The sequence below is a fragment of the Myotis myotis genome, unplaced genomic scaffold, assembly GCF_014108235.1.
Source record: "Myotis myotis isolate mMyoMyo1 unplaced genomic scaffold, mMyoMyo1.p scaffold_m19_p_17, whole genome shotgun sequence".
Lineage (NCBI taxonomy): Eukaryota > Metazoa > Chordata > Mammalia > Chiroptera > Vespertilionidae > Myotis > Myotis myotis.
In genome coordinates this window covers 40808411-40826421 of record NW_023416321.1, presented here as the reverse complement: position 1 = coordinate 40826421, position 18011 = coordinate 40808411, and the positions used below count along the sequence as shown (strand labels likewise).

Here is an 18011-nt window from a genome sequence, read left to right as displayed (position 1 = left end):
TTTAAAAATTCTTGCAGCACAAAAGTTGAAAGTCACTGCTATAACGCATTTGTCAAAACTCTTAGAACTTTACAGCACAAAGAGTGAACCTTAATATATGTAAATTAAAAAAAAAATTTAGAAGGTCAAGGGATCCCAAGAAAGAATGCAGAATGGGACTAAATGTAAGTGCATTACAAATGTATGAAATGGCTTTACTAAAGGGAGTGAGGAGGGGGGAGTGCTGGCCTACATAACTTCGGAAATGAGTGGAGTCTCTAAGACTAAAGGCAAAAGGAACTGCACATAAACACTGTGGTCTATTTCATAAAGTACTTTCCCATGGAGATATGGGTTAATTATCCTGAGGCTCCTATATATGTATACTGGAATTGAACAATTAAGCAAATAGATGGCAGATGGTAGGAGCCAAGTTTCTCATTGTTAGAGAGTTTACAGATAAGTATAGAGAGGTGGCTACAATGATCCATGTAGTAATAGACATCTTGTAGTATGAACTCATGTTTAACTTAATACACAGATGCTTACATGTAGAAATATCTATAGACTAGAGGCCTGGTGCACGAAATTTGTGCACTTGTGGGGGGGCGGTGTCCCTCAGCACGGCCTGCACCCTCTTGCAGTCCAGGAGCCCTCAGAGGCCTAAGCCATCAGTTGGACATCCTTAGCGCTGCAGGCTCCTGCCACTGCCACTGTGCTCACCAGCCGTGAGCCCAGCTTCTGGCTAAGTGGAGCTCCCCCTGTGGGAGCGCACTGACCACTGGGGGGGGGGGGGGGGGGGCAGCTCCTGCATTGAGCATCTGCCCCCTGGTGGTCAGTGGATGTCATAGTGACCAGTCGTTTGCCTTCGGGCTGAAACCAGCTCTCTGACATCCCCCGAGGTGTCCCAGATGGGAGAGGGTGCAGGCCAGGCTGAGGGACCCCACCGGTGCACCATCAGGGCCGGGGAGGGACATGGGAGGTTGGCCAGCCAGGGAGGGACCGTGTGAGGACCCCAGGGCATGTCCGCCCATCTTGTTCAGTCCCAATCAGCGCTAGACCCAGCAGCAAGCTAACCTATGGGTCAGAGCATCTGCCCCCTGGTGCACATCATAGCGACTTGTTGACCAGTCAACTGTCTGTCCCCTGGTGATCAATACACGTCATAGCGAGCAGTTGAGCGGCCTTAGCATATCATTAGCATATTATGCTTTGATTGAACAGACAACTGGATGACCGGACACTTAGCATATTAGGCTTTTATTTTATTTTATTTTTTATTTATTGTCAAAAGTTTTACATATGTCTCCTTTTTCCCCAATTGACCGCCCCCCCCCCCAGCCATTCCAACCCCGGGCAAGCCCCCACCTTAGGCTTTTTTTCCCCCCCACCTTAGGCTTTTATTGTATAGGATATGTATACATACATGTGTAAGTATACACAAATATATTTAGCTGCTCTCCCAGCCGAGAGGGTCTAAAAGCAATGACAATCCAATGGCAACAAGCACACCCAGTGCCCAGATTTTGGTTTCAATAAAAGAAACTAGGGCTCCTTGGAGAAATGACTGCGGAAGCAAATATACAACATGAGCTTAGAGCAGCGGTTCTCAACCTGTGGGTCGCAACCACTTTGGCAGTTGAACGACCCTTTCACAGGGGTCGCCTAAGACCATCCTGCAAATCAGATATTTACATTACGATTCATAACAGTAGCAACATTACAGTTATGAAGTAGCAACGAAAATAATTTTATGGTTGGCTCCCAACATGAGGAACTGTATTTAAAGGGCCAGAAGGTTGAGAACCACTGGCTTAGAGTGTCATATATTGCCAGAAAGAAAGAAAATGCTTTAAAATTTTTTTTGCTTAAAAAATTATGGACAGGAATGTGCCAAAGAAACACAGGAATCAAGTAAAAGAGCTCCCAATCTGGCTGGCATGGCTCAATGGTTGAGCATCGACCTATGAAGCAGGAGGTTACAGTACAAGTCCCTGTCAGTGCACACGCACAGGTTGCGGGCTCAATGCCCATTGTGGGGGGTACAGGAGGCAACCGATCAATGATTCTTTCATCATTGATGTTTCTGTCTCTCTCTCCCTCTCCCTTCCTCTCTGAAATAAAAAATATATTTTTTAAAAAATATATATTTTTAGCCCTAACTGGTTTGCCTCAGCGGATAGAGCGTCGGCCTGCAGACTGAAGGGTCCCAGGTTCGGTTCCCGTCAAGGGCATGTACCTTGGTTGCGGGCACATCCCCAGTAGGGGGTGTGCAGGAGGCAGCTGATTGATGTTTCTCTCTCATCAATGTTTCTAACTCTCTATCCTTCTCCATTCCTCTCTGTAAAAAATCAATAAAATATATATTTTTAAAATATATATATATATATATATATATTTTTAAAAAGAGCTTCCAAAGGCCAAAGCTAGAACAATTTGTATGACTGATTATAATAAAGTATGACTGATTATAATCTAAAGTATAAAATAAATATCCATTAGTTCATACTGATAGAAACAGTTGGATATGCCAAACCGGTTTGGCTCAGTGGATAGAGCGTCGGCCTGCGGACTGAAAGGTCCCAGGTTCGATTCCAGTCAAGGGCATGTACCTTGGTTGCCAGCACATCCCCAGTAGTGGGTGTGCAGGAGGCAGCTGATCAATGTTTCTGATTCTCTATCCTTCTCCCTTCCTCTCTGTAAAAAAATCAATAAAATGTTTTTAAAAAATATATAAATAAACAAATGAGGAGACGAATCTCCCATGCAGAATCCAATAGTTTAGATACTTCTCCACTCCTAACATGTGGGCTGTGCATAGTGACTTCCTTCCAAAGAATACAATATGGAACGGAGGAAAGAAAAATAACTGACAAACTACCTTCGGGGATCAAAGTCAACATCAACAGTAACAAGTCATTCTGATGGTGTGTCTCTAGTAGCAGTTCCCTTCACATGATGTGATAAGTGGCAGTTACTTTACTTCCATGGTCTTCCTCCCCCGAACCCATGACCTCAGTCCAATCATGAGAGAAACACACACACAAGAGAGGCATCCATAAAATGCTTTACCAGTACTCCTCAAAACTGTCAAGATGATCAAAAACAGGACAATCTGAGAAACAGTCACAGATAAGAGGAGCCTGAGGAGCTATAACAATTAAATGTAATGTCGTATCCTGGATGGGATCCTGGAACAGAAAAATAACTTGAAGCAAAAAATGAAGAAAACCTGTATAAAGCATGGACTTTAGTTAAAAATAATGTATCAATATTGGTTCATAATTCTAACAAAATATATTAATACAAGACTTTAATAGCAAGGGAATTGGGTTGGAGTACATGGGAACTCTCATAGTATCTGTACCAATTTTCTGTAAATGTCAAACTTCTAAAAAGTAAGCTTTTTTTAATTTACAAGGTCAATTTTTTAAAAATATGTTTTTAATGACTTCAGAGAGGAAAGGAGAGGAAGAGAGAGATAGAAACATCAATGATGAGAATTCTTGATCAGCTGCCTCCTGCATGCCCCACCCCCACCCCCCGACCCCCACTGGAGATCGAGCCTGCACCCAGGCATGTGCCCTTGACCAGATCGAACCTAAGGCCCTTCAGTCCGCAGGCCAACACTCTATCCACTGAGCCAAACCAGCTAGGGCAATTAAGCTTATTTTTTTTAAAAAATAACACTTTAAAAACTATCTCTATGCCATCTGGATATTACAAATAAAACTTTAGCATTCATCAGAATAACCTAGAGAATCTGTTGAAGCATATTGTCAGGCTTCACCTCCAGAGTTCCTGGTATAGGAGGTCTAGAGTGGGACTAGAAAATGTTCACTTCTAATGAAGACCAGGTGCAGCTGCTGCTTCTGTTCCAGGGACCACACCTGAAGAACCACTGGTGTAAACTCAAGGATTAAAACAATGAGGAACTCCCATCCTATCCAGCAGGTGGAGGCATTTGGAGAGCACTCCTTGGAAAATTTTCAGGGACCCTTCCCGAGCCCAGGAGAAGCCCCATTATCTACTCAACCTTCCACCCCATTATCTACTCAACCTTCCACCCCTCCTGCTTCATCCTAAGGCTCAATGACTTAGCAGTACACTGGGGAGGTAGAAATGCTTCAGTCCAAGTCAGCAAGGCACCCAAGAACTTCCCCTGTGGTGAGGGACTCTGAGAGTAAACAATTGCTAAACAAAATGAGAAAGAGCGATAAATGCAGGACTGGAAATGGCTTGAATGTGGAGAATTTGAAAGGTGCCCAGGGTCAGGAGATAAGGAATGATTTGAATGATTTGGAGATCACCAAAAGAAGGTGGCAAGGATATGCTAATCTGGCCGTGGGAGCAGGACACTCTAGGGCACACGGGTCTAACAGCTCTTGCCGTTTCCGGAAATCTGTAAACTGAACACCAGGTGCAAGTCCAACAGTCCCACTCAGGTATGTGCAATAGGTAATTATCATTCCCATTTTACAAAAAAAAAAAAAAAAAAAAAAGCTCTGAAATGTTTGAACTCTTAAGCAACTTGCCCAAGGCCGTCCAACCAGTAAGCAAGAAGAAGCAAACTGGCATTTAGAAGGCCGGCTCAGTCTAAGTCTGGCGATGGCCTCGCACACAGCTGTGCGCCGGAGCACAGGTCCTATCCTCCTGCCTTTTCCCAGCTAGTAGTTTCCCTGGTCGCTTTTCTCAGAACTTTTTCCGTGACTCATGAGCAAGGGCAGGAGGCCAAAATCTCAGGATCTTCCCACCACTCGCGGGCACTGTGTAACCTGAGCCCAGAGACCTCTGTTTGGCAGGTCCGGCTTCCTCCAGGTAGCGGAGGGCGAAAGAGCCCAGCAAAGAGACTACGCTCCCCGGGCCTCCATCACCCGGCGCCGCCGCCGCCACCTCCGCGCCCGCAGCCACACCCCGGAGCTAGAACCCACAAGTCCGGTCCAGTAGGTGAGTCTCACATGCCCCACGGACACAGCCTTAGCTTTCAGGCTGTGCTGGCACCGGCACCCAGCAGGGCGTGGATCTACAGGTGCCAATTCCACTGGGCCCAGACCCGGGACACAAGGGAAGAGGGGCAGCCCCAAACACCCCAAAGCGGGACTGCAGCCTCGCGCTCCGCCTCTGCGCCCGTCCAGTAACCAACCTCTCCTCCCCACCGGTGATAAGCCCTCGGCCCCGCGGACTCCCGACCCGACCCGAGGCCCTGGCACCGGCCCTGGCACCGGCACCGGCCCTGGGGCAGAGCCGGGAGAGTTAACCCCAACTGCCTCCCCGCGGTTCCGGGGGTCAGGTCGCCGGGAGCGCCTCCCATTGGCCGCGGAGCCGGCGCGGCGCTGATTGGCTGGGGCTCTCCCAGGCTCCCCATTGGACGCTGCGCGCCGCGACTGGAGGTGGCGGTCCCGCCTCTGCAGGTTACGGGGCGAAGCGGCTGCGACTCTCGCAGCTCCCGGGGGTCGCTCAGCCCCGGCCTGAGTCCCGACTTACTTCCTCGATCCAGATCTCGTGGCTCTCCCGGGACGTCAGCGGATCTCCTCCCGGATCCTTTTCCTCCATAACCTGCTGGGGTTATTTTTCTTCCTCCCCGGCTTCCAGCTCCCAGCCCCGCGTTTCCCTTCCCTGCTCCCCGGCCCCCAGTAGCCTGCCGTTCTCAGCATCCCACCTGCCATCGTCCTATCCCCCTGGCTTCTGCCCCTTCTTGATCTCAACTCCTTTGACCAACTGAGCCCTATCATAACCTTCTCGCCAAACTCTCCTAAACTCCTCTTTCTTCTCTCTTTGCCAGCTCCTGACTTCCAAATTCCAGCTATCCTTTCACCTGACATTTGACCCTGACACTTGGCTCCAGAACGCGACATTCCTACCTCCTGCAGCCTGTTGAAACTGAGGTCTTTCCTGATTTCTGACCTCGTGTCTGAAGCTCGTTTTGACTTTCTTTCTCCTGGGCCAGTTCTTGCTACCACTGCCCCACCATGGACTTCTTGATGAGTGGCCTGGCAGCCTGCGGGGCCTGTTTGTTCACCAACCCCCTGGAGGTGGTGAAGACGAGGATGCAGTTACAGGGAGAACTGCAGGCCCCCGGCTCCTACCAGCGGCACTACAGAAACGTCTTCCATGCCTTCATCACCATCGGCAAGGTGGACGGCCTGGCTGCCCTGCAGAAGGGCCTGGCCCCTGCCCTCCTGTACCAGTTCCTGATGAATGGCATCCGGCTGGGCACCTATGGGCTGGCTGAGGCTAAGGGCTACCTGCACTCAGCTGAAGGCACCCACAGTCCTATCCGAAGCGCAGCAGCTGGGGCGCTGGCTGGGGTCCTGGGAGCCTACTTGGGGAGCCCTATCTACATGGTGAGAAGAAGGGTCTTGCCTGGGGCCTTCAAGGCAGACATTTGGTGTAGGGTGGGGACCTGGGTCTTCCTTCATAATCTGATACTAAGGTTGGAAGTGGACTTGTGTAGGGGAGGGTGAGGAATTTGAGTAACGTACCTCAGTAAGTGTGAGGACCAGGGGAAGTCCTGGATATCACAGAATTACAGTCTCACAGTCGGCCCCTTCGAGCCATCTGGTATAAGTGAAGGGTCTGTAGCCTGAGGCCCAGAGAAGGGAGGTGACCAGCTCCAGGTCACACAGCTGCTTATTGCCAGGACTAGGTCCTGCTTTGTGCTCCTCCTGGAAAGACTGAAAGGCAGGGTATGAGATTCAGGACAGTGGCCTCTCCAAAGTAAGGTGAGCACATGCCCCCATGAGGCTTTGGGGTCAGAGAGCAAGTTTTGTTCATGATCTCCCAACCTACCGCAGAGTCTGATGGGGAAGCCTGGTCGTGCTGGTAGCTGGAGATCCAGTTTGGGAAATGGAGCTGGCATGACAGACTAGACTCCCCAAGATGAATAATATTAGGAAATATTGCCATTCTTCAACTTCTCCATTTCCCCTCCACCCCCGGCCCACAAGGGAAGGAAGAAGTAGAGGGGTGGAGTGTCTGTGGTGCTAGGAGATCCATCACCCCAGGGGACTGGAGCCAAGAGATAGAATCTCATGACCAATTTGTTAAAGGAAAACAACAATAATTATCAGGTCAAAAGGATATTCATTGTTGAACACCCCCAGTGGTTCTCAACCTTCCTAATGCCGTGACCCTTTAATATAGTTCCTCATGTTATGGTGACCCCCAACCATAAAATTATTTCGCTGCTACTTCATAACTGTAATGTTGCTACTGTTATGAATCATAATGTAAATATCTGATATGCAGAATGTATTTTCATTGTTCGTGACCCACAGGTTGAGAACCGCCGCGAGGAAGTGTGAGGGGTTCAGGCGCTTGGGTCTCTGGGGTGAAAGAATGGTCACTGGGCCATAGGTTGTGATACTCTCTCGTCCCCAGGTGAAGACACACCTACAAGCACAGGCAGCCTCAGAAATTGCCGTAGGGCACCAGTATAAGCATCAGGTAAGATGTTCCCAACACCGCTGGAGTCTCTGCCATTCTCTCCCATCGGCCCCCAGCTTTCTGTCTGCACCCAACAACTCCAACCCAGCCAAGGCTCTGCTCAGCCAATCAGTTCAGCCTCACTCTGCCCCTAATGTCCACCCAGGCCCTCTTTCCCACACGCTCCCCAGCTCCTCTAGTCCTCTGCACCTGTTTCTCCTGCCCTGTTCTCCTGGTCTGCTAATGTCCTCACTTCCATACGCCCTAGTCTGGGATGGCAAGGGAGGGAGCAATGAGGTGGTAGACAATGGAAGGGCCACATTCTGGTGTTAAGCTCACACACAACTGGTTGTCCAGATATCAGATGCCTGTTAAGGACCCATCCTTAGCAGTGTTAGGAGATGGCAGCCCCTGATGCCAGGGTGACTAAACCCCACCTCATGATCTTCCCCCTCCCAGGGCATGTTTCAGGCGCTAACCGAGATTGGCCAGAAACATGGTCTGGTGGGGTTGTGGCGTGGGGCCGTGGGCGGCCTTCCCCGAGTTATCGCCGGTTCCTCCACCCAGCTGTGCACCTTCTCATCCACCAAGGACCTTATTACCCAGTGGGAGGTACTGCCTGGGAAATGGGTGGGGCCGCCCTGGGAAATGTGGGCAGGGGGGAGTACAAGCTGAACTGAGCCCTAGAGGGGTGAGGGAGTGGCAGGATGGCTTGGGGGTCAGCTGCTACACCAAGCATGTCAAACTCAAAGGCCAACAGGCCAAATAAACAAGATGTAAGTTTATGTGGGCCACAAAAAAAACCCCCAAAGCTTCAATTTTCATAGAAACATAGGTTTATTTCGATAGAGACATGCTGAATACAAAGGGCTGAAATAAATGAGTCATCGTTAACATAAAATAATAGAACATTTTAATAAAAATTAATATTTTCTTGAACATTAACTTACCACTGAATAACTGCACAAATAAGCAAATAAACCTATTTTTCTCATTCTCTGAAAGCGAAATATTTCCTGTTGCGCACACCAAACAAGTTAGCCCAAGACTAATGACATGGCCATCGGCTGCTAAAATAACCGCTGCTAGTATTAGTGGAGAGAAATGGTGCGCTGTGCGTAAGGCGTGTAAGAAAATGAATGCGACACGATGATAGTAATGTCATTAGCGAATGTTGTTCGTTATAATTATGTATAACAGGATATTGTAAAAATTAAGTTATGAATTTTTTATTAAAATGTTTCTTACATATCGTTATATTGGCTGGGCTGCAAAAATATTCATTGTGGGCCGCGAGTTTGACATGCTTGTGCTATACCCTTCCCACAGCTTTTGTCACTTCCTCTCAGGTGTACCTGAGCCTTCACAGTGTTATCACACTGTATTAACTGATAGAGTGGAAGCTCCCAGAGTTACCAGCTCTACTGTATTCCCAGAGCAGGGCCTGTCCTTTCCTAGGAGTTGAATGATTGACTGACTGACTGACAAAGCTCTTCCTCCCTCCCTTTAGATATTTCCTCCCCAGAGCTGGAAGGTGGCTCTGGCAGCTGCCATGGTGAGTGGCATTGCGGTGGTCCTGGCCATGACACCCTTTGATGTGGTGAGCACAAGGCTCTACAACCAGCCCACAGACACTCAGGGCAAGGTAAGGGAGTGCTCTGTGGTTCAGGCAGGGAAAACTGCAGGGGGCGGGGGGGAGGAGCAGATTGCAGAGCCAAGTGGGACAGCCTAAAAGGTAGCCTGCAGAGGTGAGACCCCTGCTGGGCTCTGACAGGCTCCTTCCCTGTTCTCTCCCTCCTTCTCCAACCTGCTCTCAGGGCCTCATGTACCGAGGAGTGCTGGACGCTCTGCTGCAGACGGCTCGGACAGAGGGCATTTTTGGCATGTACAAGGGTATTGGAGCCTCCTACTTTCGCCTTGGCCCTCACACCATCCTCTCCCTCTTCTTCTGGGACCAGCTTCGCTTCCTCTACAACACGTACACCAAATAACAGCCACTCCCCCTCACTCCACCAAGTTGGTACTCCTTGGACACTTTTGCCTCCATTACTATGTCCTGGTGACTTCTTACCAGGCGACCTCCTAACCATCAGAGGGGGACAGCCAATCCCACTCCCTATCTGTTTTCTCAGGGTTGAATCACTACAAGAGATAGTTTCCCTCCCTTCCGTGGCTGTCTCTTTAAACTTTCTCTACCTGTCCCCCTGTACACTTCACTCCAAAGTTTATGCCCCCCCCCCCTTTCTTCACTGCCAGCCTTGGGTCCCTTCTGATCACATGTACAACTTTAAAATCCCCCTCCAAGACCAAAGGGAATTGGGGGGACCCAGGTGTCCTGTTAGATTCAAAGGCACAGAGATTATATTGGTTATAAAGCAAGTTTATTTCTGCAGAGAGGTGTCTTATGTTTATCCACAGGGAAGGAATTTGGGGAATATATCCCACCCTTTGTTCCCCTTGCAGATTGGGGTCCCCAAGTCTTCAGCGGCATCATGTAGCATTTCAGCATCTTTACTGGGGACCAAAGATGTTGGGATCATGAAGAGTCAGACTGGTCACCAGCTGTTCGAAGTCACCCAGGCTCCAGGGTGGAAGTGACAGATTTTCAGGGTCAAGAGATGACCTATTGTCAGGGCTTGGGAGCGGGGGAACAGACGGGGAGAGAACATCATCCAGGCCTCATGTGTGGAAGTTACCCTCTTCTGTTCCTGGGACGACCTGGGTATCTGTGACCCCAAAACTCTGGCCCACTCCCACTTCCTTGGAGGACCCCGCTAGCCCGCTTCACTGCTCTGCCCCTCCCAGCCCATGCTCCTGGGGACACCCCCCCCCCCCCCTTGAGCCATGTGCCCTCTCTGTCCTCCTTACGGGGGCTGATTGAAGGTGAGCAGGAGATCAGTCTGGTATGGAGTCAGCCTCAGCAAGGCCTGGTGCAGGGTCACGTCCTTCGCTACCTAAAGGGATCGGTGTCAGGATGTTCGAGGGCCCACCTCTTCGCCCCTCCGGGCCATCTCACTCGCCCTTACCTGCTGGTTCTCTTTAGCCACCTGCTGCTTGCCCGAGAGGACCCAGGCTTCTTCACAGCAGCCCCTCAGGGCCAGGTTCTCCAAGAGGAGGGGCTGCACAGCCTCCACTTGAACAGTCCTAGCGCCCTGCACCCCACCAACGTCCTCAAAGTGGTACCTGGAGTGGGGAGGGACAGGGTCAGGAAGGGGCACCTCCCACCGTCGCCCCACAAGCATTTTGACGTCTAGGCTTCGCTCACTGCGTGACACGAGTTCTCGTCGCCCAGGGAACCGTCCCGCGCAGGCCCCGCCCACTCCGGGCCCGGCCCTCCCATTGGCCAGCCACGGCCGGCCCCGCTCACCGCGCGGCCTCCTCTCCCCGCACGTGGGCCTGCAGCTCCAGAAGCTCCACGATCAGGCTCTGGTCCGTCACGCGGTGGCAAAAAACTTCCTGGTTGTCCGGGACCGGTCGGAGGTCGCTGGAGAGAGGCGAGGCAGGCACCGGTTGACCCCGGTTCCTCTCCGCAGCCCCACCCGGTCGGCTTCCATCCGCGCGGGGGCGTTTCTCACCTCACGTCAATGGCCCCGGGAGGGAGCGTGGCGGAGAAGGCGCCCCCGAACAGTGGGTAATCTTGCGTGGGCTCCATGGGCCAGGGACTAGGGAGATTTAAAGAGAAATCGACACGGGGCCACGTGGCGTCCCGCCCCGCGTCCCGCCGCAGCCCCCGCCCTCACCGGGCTGCCTCGGCTCCGGCCCTTTAAGATGCGGCCCCGCCCCTGCGATCGCGCCGGCCAGTGGGCGCCCGCGCCTCCGCCGCGGCCCGTGGGGCGCTCCCAGAAGCTCGGTCCCTCGGCGGGCTCGGGCGGGGCCGCCTGGGAGTGAGACCCGGTCTTGGGTTTGTGACGTCCGGTGGCGGCTAACTCGCGCCCGCCCGTCTCCTCCTCTTAAAGGGGCCGCACGGTCTAAGAATGTCGCTGAGACCCTCCGGAGGGGTCGTTGCTCGTCCGAGTGACCGGCGTCTGGGTCCGGGGAGACTGTTCTCCGCCAGCCAGGCCCCTCCAAAGGCCTGTGGACAGCGAAGGAGCCGCCAGATCGCTAATTCCCGCATCGGTGGATCGGTTGCAGGGAAGTAAGGGAACAATGGGGCCAGGTGTGAGGCCGGATTAGGATTCGGGCCTCACCCGTTCCTGGAAGCGAGACCAGCCCGGGGATTACATAGCTAATCCTTCTCAAATCTTCGCCTCGGAGGGCGTGGGGAGGACGGCCCATACCGCCCCCCGCACACCTGGACCGAAGCACAGGTTAAGCCCCCTGTTGTTTTCCTTGCGCAGGTTTGTCCTTAAGTTTCTGCTCAGTTCCACCCTCCCAGCTAATCTCTCCATTCATCTTTGATTCCCAACACCTGGCCGAGTGTTGAGAGCATAACAGCCCCATTGTGCACTGGGTGATTAACTTCGTGGTTCTGGAACCCAGGGGGCCACTCCGGCCCTCAGCCAGGAGCTGAGCAAGAGGATCCTCATCCTACAGCCATCCCTCCCACGGGACTCCAAGTGCCGACCATATCTCTGGACCCGAATAATTTTGTAACACGGGCCAGAGGGCACATGTATTTTGGTACCTTACTCTGCCAGGCCCTGTGTGAAGGGCTGGAGACACAAAGGCAATTAGGACACCACCCCTGCCTCGCCGGAGGTATACAGGGAACTGTGAACTCAGAAGTCAGGGTAGCCTAGTGTGGAGAGCGGCCACAGCGTTTGGACAGGGTCAAGCCTGGGACTAATGAGAGGGCACGATCCTCTCCTGGCAAAGCCACGTGCAAGCCCTCCCAGCACAATTATAGCCAAAGGCTATAGTTGTAAGCTCGACCTTATGATCGGAACCTGTGGTCCCACGTGGCTAAGTGATAAGGGCTGCGGGAGGTGCAGCAAGTAAACAAAGCTTGATCAGGTGCATGTAATTGAGTAGATTCGAAAGCTGGGAGAATGTAGTAACCACGCCCTTACTTTGCCTCATGGAGTCTGGCTATAAAATAAAGACTCGGTTTATAGGCTGTGGGGCTGTCTCCATAAAAGAAGCAGCGTCCCACCTAGACCCAGCTTTCTTCTCTTGTCTGTCTAAATCCTTCACCGCCCCTTCTCAGGTTCACCCATGGCCTTGCCCGCTCGGCACAGCCGCAGTGATGGCGAACCTATGACACACGTGTCAGAGGTGACAAGTGAACTCATTTTTTTGGTTGATTTTTCTTTGTTAAATGGCATTTAAATATATAAAATAAATATCAAATATATAAGTCTTTGTTTTACTATGGTTGCAAAGATCAAAAAATTTCTATATGTGACATGGCACCAGAGTTAAGTTAGGGTTTTTCAAAATGCTGGCTCGCCGAGCTCAAAAGGTTTAAAAATAGGCAGGGTCACGGGCACAGGCACAGGCATGGGAGGGACCTAAAAAAAAAGAAAAGAAAATGGGCAAAGGACCTGAACAGACACTTCTCCAAAGAGGATAGATGGCCAACAGACATGAAAAGATGCTCAACTTCACTAATCACCAGAAAAATGCAAATTAAAACCACAATGAGGTATCACTTTATACCTGTCAGAATGGCTGTTATCAATGTCAACAGCCCTAGCTAGTTTGCTCAGTGGATAGAGCATTGGCCTGCGGACTGAAGGGTCCCAGGTTCAATTCTGGACAAGGGTACATGACCGGGTTGCAGGGGCTCGATCCCCAGTGGGGATGTGCAGGAAGCAACTGATGGATGACTCTCTCTTATCATTGATGTCTCTGTCTCTCTCTTTCTCCCTTCTTCTCTGAAATCAATAAAAGTATATTTTAAAATAATAAAAATAAATTAAAAATGGAACTGCATATGACCCTGTGATTCCACTTCCAGGAATTTATCCAAAGAAATCCGAAACACTAATTCAAAAGAATATATACACCCCTGTTTTCATTGCGACATTATTTACAATAGTCAAGATTTGGAAGCAGCCCAAGTGCCCATCAGTAGAGGAGTTAATAAAAATGATGTGGTGCATTTACACAATGGAATACTACTCAGCAGTGAAAACAAAGGAAATCTTACCTTTTGTGACAGCATGGATGGACCTGGAAATTATTATGCTGAGTGAAATAAGCCAGTCAGAGAAAGACAAGTACCATAAGATTCCATTTATATGTGGAAACTAACGAGCAAAATAAACTAACAAAATGGAGACAGACAAGAGACTGACAGTTTCAGTGGGGAGGGTAGTTGGGGGCTGGGTGAGATGGGTGAAGGGATCAAGCAAAGAAAAAAATACTCATGGACACAGACAACAGTTGGCGATTGCAAGAGGGTAGGAGGAGTTAAAGAGGGTAAAGGGGATAAATAGTGGTAGGAGGAGACTCGACTTAGGGTGGTAAACACAAATACAATATACAGATAATGTATTATAGAATTATATACCTGAAACCTAATAATTAATAAAGTAAAAATAAAAAAGAAGCAATCAATGAATGCATATATAAGTGGAACAACAAATCAATGTCTCTCTAAAAAAAATCAATAAAAATAAAAATAATAGAAAAGTTAAGAAATGTTGTACAATAAAGAACTTGATTGTCTATGGTTCCTAAGAGGGAAATTCTAAATGCTTGGAATTTCCCTAGCTAGCAATAGAAGTTCTTTGTTACTCATAATGGGCCCTGATAGTTTATACTAATGAGATGATTAGATAGTTTATGCAAAGGAGAGTCAGGATGGGGGAAGGCCACATCAGAAAAAACAGCCACGTGATTAAACGGTTAGCACTTTGAGCCACTTGTTAACAAACCAATAAAACCCCAAACCGATAAAACGCCAAAATTCTGGACACTGAAGCTCAGGGAAACTTCTTGGTTGGTAAACACACTAATGTGCCAGGAGGGTGGAGCACCCTTACTCTCGGGGAAAAGGGCATGGACGACGTGCTTCTGGGATCCTTCCAGACCTTGCCGATGTATATTCTTACAATGAAATGGTAATCGTGAGTACAGCACTTCCCTGAGTTCTGAGAGTTATTCTTGCAATTACTGAACCTGTGAGGATGGCAGGAACCCCTGAATATGTGGACAGCCTGGGAACCCATGAGATTTATGGCTGGCATCTGAAAGTAGGGCAGTCTCATAGAAAACTGAGTCCTTAACTTGTGGGATCTGGTGCCAACTCCTGATGGTCAGCACCAGAATTGTATAGTAGTAGTATGTCTAGTTAGTGTTAGACCAGTTGGGGGTGAAATAGAATAAGAACCCATTATACTATCCCAAGTTCAAGGTGGTAGAGGGTCTGCACTAAGCTGGTAGAGGAAGAGTTCCCATCACAGCTCTTCAAAATCTGATGGATCCTCATGGAGAGGAAGAAGGCAGGTCATATTCCCAAGGGTAAGGTGGGGTTTTCTTCGGCTGCAACCCAAACTAGGATCCCTGTGTCGCCAACCCAGTTGGAATGTCCCCTGACCCTGTCCCTTCCCTTGGAACCTCCTAGAAGGTGCCACCAGGAGTTCTGAGGGGTCCCAGACTCCAAAGTGCCTTTTAATTTGGCTCTTTTCACCTGCTTTATTAGTCAAGGCCATTTCCTTATATATGAGGTATTTGGGAGTGGGGAGAGCTGTCTGTACTATGTTGGGAAAGGATCTAGGGAAGAGAGGTCGGGTGAAGACAAGGTCAGCAGAGCTAGGATTCAGTGGTCAAGGAGAACAGGCTGGCCTCTCTAGTGTCTTCTGTTGCCCTGGATACCTTCCCAGGGGCATCCCAGGATACTCCAGTGACTCATGCAGTGGGAAGCTAAGCCAGTCAACTGGTTAGACTGTAACGTTAGCAGTGCCCTTTCTTCTCAGTCTCCCCTTCTCTGCCAACCCCTTAAGTGGGGCATTACCAGGCCCTACACACTCCTCCTAGATAACCTCACCCATGCATATGCCGGTGCCTCCCAAACCCTCATCATGTCCACCCAAGATCTCTTTTTTTTAATGTTTAATATATTTTTTATTGACTTCAGAGAAGAAGGAAGAAGGAGATAGAAACATCAATGGTGAGAGAGAATTATTAATCGGCTGCCTCCTGCACACCCACCACTGGGGATCAAGCAGACAACCCCGGCATGTGCCCTAACCTGGAATCAAACCTGGGACCCTTCTGTCCGAAGGCTGATGCTTTATCCACTGAGCCAAACCAGTTAGGGCCCCAAGACCTCTTCTGCCTCCTGGAGGCCCCTAATTCATGCCCCACCAATGCCTCAAACTCAACACAACCCTAAGCAAAGCAAATCTTTCTCCCAAACACGAGCCATCTGCTGTGCTCCTATTACAGCTGATGAATTATCACCCACCAATGAACCCAGCAAGCAGACTGGGCATTGGCTCTTTTCTTTCTCTCCTCACATCCAGATCCTAAATATTCTACCTCCGAATGTCTCTCAAATCCTTCCATTTCTTTCCATATCCACTGCCACAACCCCAGTCCTGGCCAACATTATTTCTACCTGGATACTGCAAAGCCTTCTTATTGAATCCCCCACATCCTTTCCTTTCTCCTCTGTAGCTGGAGGGATCTTTCAAAAATGCAAATTGAGCCTGGCTGGCGTGGCTCAGTGGTTGAGTGTCGATCTCTGAATTAGGAGGCCATGGTTTGATTCCTGGTCAGGGCAGATGCCCAGGTTGCAGGCTCAATCCCTGGTGTGGGGTATGCAGGAGGCAGCCGATCAGTGATTCTCTCATCATTGATGTTTCTCTCCCCCTTCCTCTCTGAAACCAATAAAAAATATTTTTAAAAAAATGCAAATCTACATGTTTATCCTCTATATAACCCCCTTCAAATGGTTTCCCATTGCTCTTAGGATAAAGTCCAGATTCCTTAACATGCTGCTAGTGCCTGTCCCATTTATAGTGTTCCAGACAGACCCATGTTTGTTCAATTCCTTACTATCGCTCACTTCTGAGGCTTTGCAAATATTCTTTCCTAGGGTACCTTCCCTTCCCTTTCTTGTAATAATCTGCTACTCATTCCTCAGGTCTCAGCTAATCCCAGGAATCCTTCCTTGTTCCTAAAACTTTGGGCTGCATTCCCTGCTAAGGGCTCCCACGGGACCCTGAGCTTCCCCTAAAACAGTGGTTCTCAACCTTCTAGCCCTTGAAATACAGTTCCTCCTGTTGTGACCCAACCATAAAATTATTTTCATTGCTACTTCATAACTGTAATGTTGCTACTGTTATGAATCGTAATGTAAATATCTGATATGCAGGATGGTCTTGGGCGACCCCTGTGAAAGGGTCATCCGACCGCCAAAGGGGTCGCGACCCACAGGTTGAGAAACGCCGCCCTAAAAGATACTTCATTGAAATTCCTTGCTCCAGCCCATGTGGCTCAGTGGTTGAGCATTGAACTACGAACCAGGAGGTCGAGGTTTGATTCCCAGTCAGGGCCCATGCCCGGCGTTGTGGGCTCGATCCCTAGGAGGGGGCTTGTAGGAGGCAGCCAATCAATGTTCTCTTTCATCATTGCTGTTTCTCTCTTTCCCTCTCCCTTCCTCTCTGAAATATATATATATCTATTTTTTTAAGGAAGAAATTCTTGTTCCAACTTTCTCCCTGCATGTGTGCCACCTGGCAGGAGGCCCTTGGCCATTTTCTTACCCAAATGACAGATTGGGTGTCATATCCTTTGTCCCCTTCTGCGCAAACCCACCCTTCCCCAGGGGAAAATGGCCCACCGTCACAGGCACTCCCGGTGGGTTGCGCACAGAGGAAGGTCTTTCCTGAAGCCCAAGATAGGACCCAAGACCCAGGCTCCATGATTTCAGTCCACAGGGCTCCACCCTGTGGCTGTTTGCTGCCCTCAAGTGCCCAATGACAGATTTCTTTGATTTCACCCCAGGGTCTTGAATACCACAGGTGCAGGGGGAATATAGCTCATGGGACTGGGGGATGCTGCAGGCTCAGCTGCTGGGAGACCCCGCCTCCGACAGGCTCACAAATGGCTGGCCCCACCTCTTCTCCTGGCAGTCAGTTCCTGTGTCCATGTCCTGGTTGTGTCTGGTGCCCCAGGTGCTGTTTGGAGGGACGCTCTGGAGAAAGTGGCCTCCTCCAGGCAGCCCCATGTGGACCCCGCACACGCCTCCCGGTCCTCAGCCTCCCCAGCAGTGCTCTTTGCAGCACCATGAGCGCCCACAGGGGACTATCATGCTTGCTCAGCTCAGTGCTGTTTCTTTTGTTCAATTAAGACAAGACTTACTACTGGTTCTCCCTGTCTCCTCACCCCCTCAACCCAGCAGGAAGCAAGAATAAAGAGAAGCAAGACCCGTCCTCTAAGGACACTTGGAAGCTGTACACACCACTTTCTTTCCCATTGGCCAGCATCTAGTCAGGTGTAAGGGAAGTGGGGAGAGGTCTTTATGTTGAGAAGCCACAGCCCCTGCTAAAATACTGGAGGATTCTATTTCTAGAGGGGGAATCGGATATGGAGCATTGGGCAGTCTCTTCCACAGGGAGTACTGGGGAAGTAGGCAGAACACAAAGGGGTGAAGGTGACATAGGAAGGCATAAACCTAAGATGGGCACGATTTTCTTTGAAGAGAGTGGAAGTGC

The 18011-nt window shown here is 50.0% G+C and overlaps 2 protein-coding genes across 6 annotated transcripts; one reads left to right on the top strand and one right to left on the bottom strand.

The window, feature by feature from the left end:
• The first annotated feature begins 4567 nt into the window (after nucleotides 1-4567).
• On the top strand, nucleotides 4568-9796 carry SLC25A35 (solute carrier family 25 member 35). 5 transcript variants are annotated; one of them, XM_036341662.1, is made up of 6 exons: nucleotides 4568-4926; nucleotides 5927-6323; nucleotides 7360-7425; nucleotides 7864-8016; nucleotides 8915-9049; nucleotides 9222-9796. In XM_036341662.1, the coding sequence occupies exons 2-6, from the start codon at nucleotides 5949-5951 to the stop codon at nucleotides 9393-9395; spliced, it is 903 nt and encodes a 300-aa protein (XP_036197555.1). In that variant the 5' UTR covers nucleotides 4568-4926; nucleotides 5927-5948; the 3' UTR covers nucleotides 9396-9796. The 5 variants fall into 5 exon arrangements, with proteins under 5 accessions (XP_036197555.1, XP_036197553.1, XP_036197554.1 ...); XM_036341660.1 differs by having other exon boundaries at nucleotides 4569-4926; nucleotides 5762-6323; XM_036341661.1 differs by lacking the exon at nucleotides 4568-4926 and adding an exon at nucleotides 5365-5543 and having other exon boundaries at nucleotides 5762-6323.
• Nucleotides 9769-11926, bottom strand: RANGRF (RAN guanine nucleotide release factor). Its single transcript, XM_036341665.1, has 6 exons — nucleotides 11145-11926; nucleotides 10980-11066; nucleotides 10772-10888; nucleotides 10431-10587; nucleotides 10273-10358; nucleotides 9769-10039 (listed from the first exon to the last, which is right to left on the bottom strand). The coding sequence occupies exons 2-6, from the start codon at nucleotides 11054-11056 to the stop codon at nucleotides 9916-9918; spliced, it is 561 nt and encodes a 186-aa protein (XP_036197558.1). The 5' UTR covers nucleotides 11057-11066; nucleotides 11145-11926; the 3' UTR covers nucleotides 9769-9915.
• Nucleotides 11927-18011: the final 6085 nt, after the last annotated feature.

Excerpts from the sequence above, each read along its gene's own strand:
- RANGRF (XM_036341665.1), bottom strand. The coding sequence starts at position 11,056 with ATGGAGCCCACGCAAGATTACCCACTGTTCGGGGGCGCCTTCTCCGCC. Across the intron at positions 10,588-10,771 it reads CGGGGAGAGGAGGCCGCGCG|GTACCACTTTGAGGACGTTG; the intron begins GTGAGCGGGGCC and ends TCCCCACTCCAG. Across the intron at positions 10,359-10,430 it reads TGGCTAAAGAGAACCAGCAG|GTAGCGAAGGACGTGACCCT; the intron begins GTAAGGGCGAGT and ends CGATCCCTTTAG.
- SLC25A35 (XM_036341662.1), top strand. The coding sequence starts at position 5,949 with ATGGACTTCTTGATGAGTGGCCTGGCAGCCTGCGGGGCCTGTTTGTTC. Across the intron at positions 6,324-7,359 it reads TGGGGAGCCCTATCTACATG|GTGAAGACACACCTACAAGC; the intron begins GTGAGAAGAAGG and ends TCTCGTCCCCAG. Across the intron at positions 8,017-8,914 it reads ACCTTATTACCCAGTGGGAG|ATATTTCCTCCCCAGAGCTG; the intron begins GTACTGCCTGGG and ends CCCTCCCTTTAG.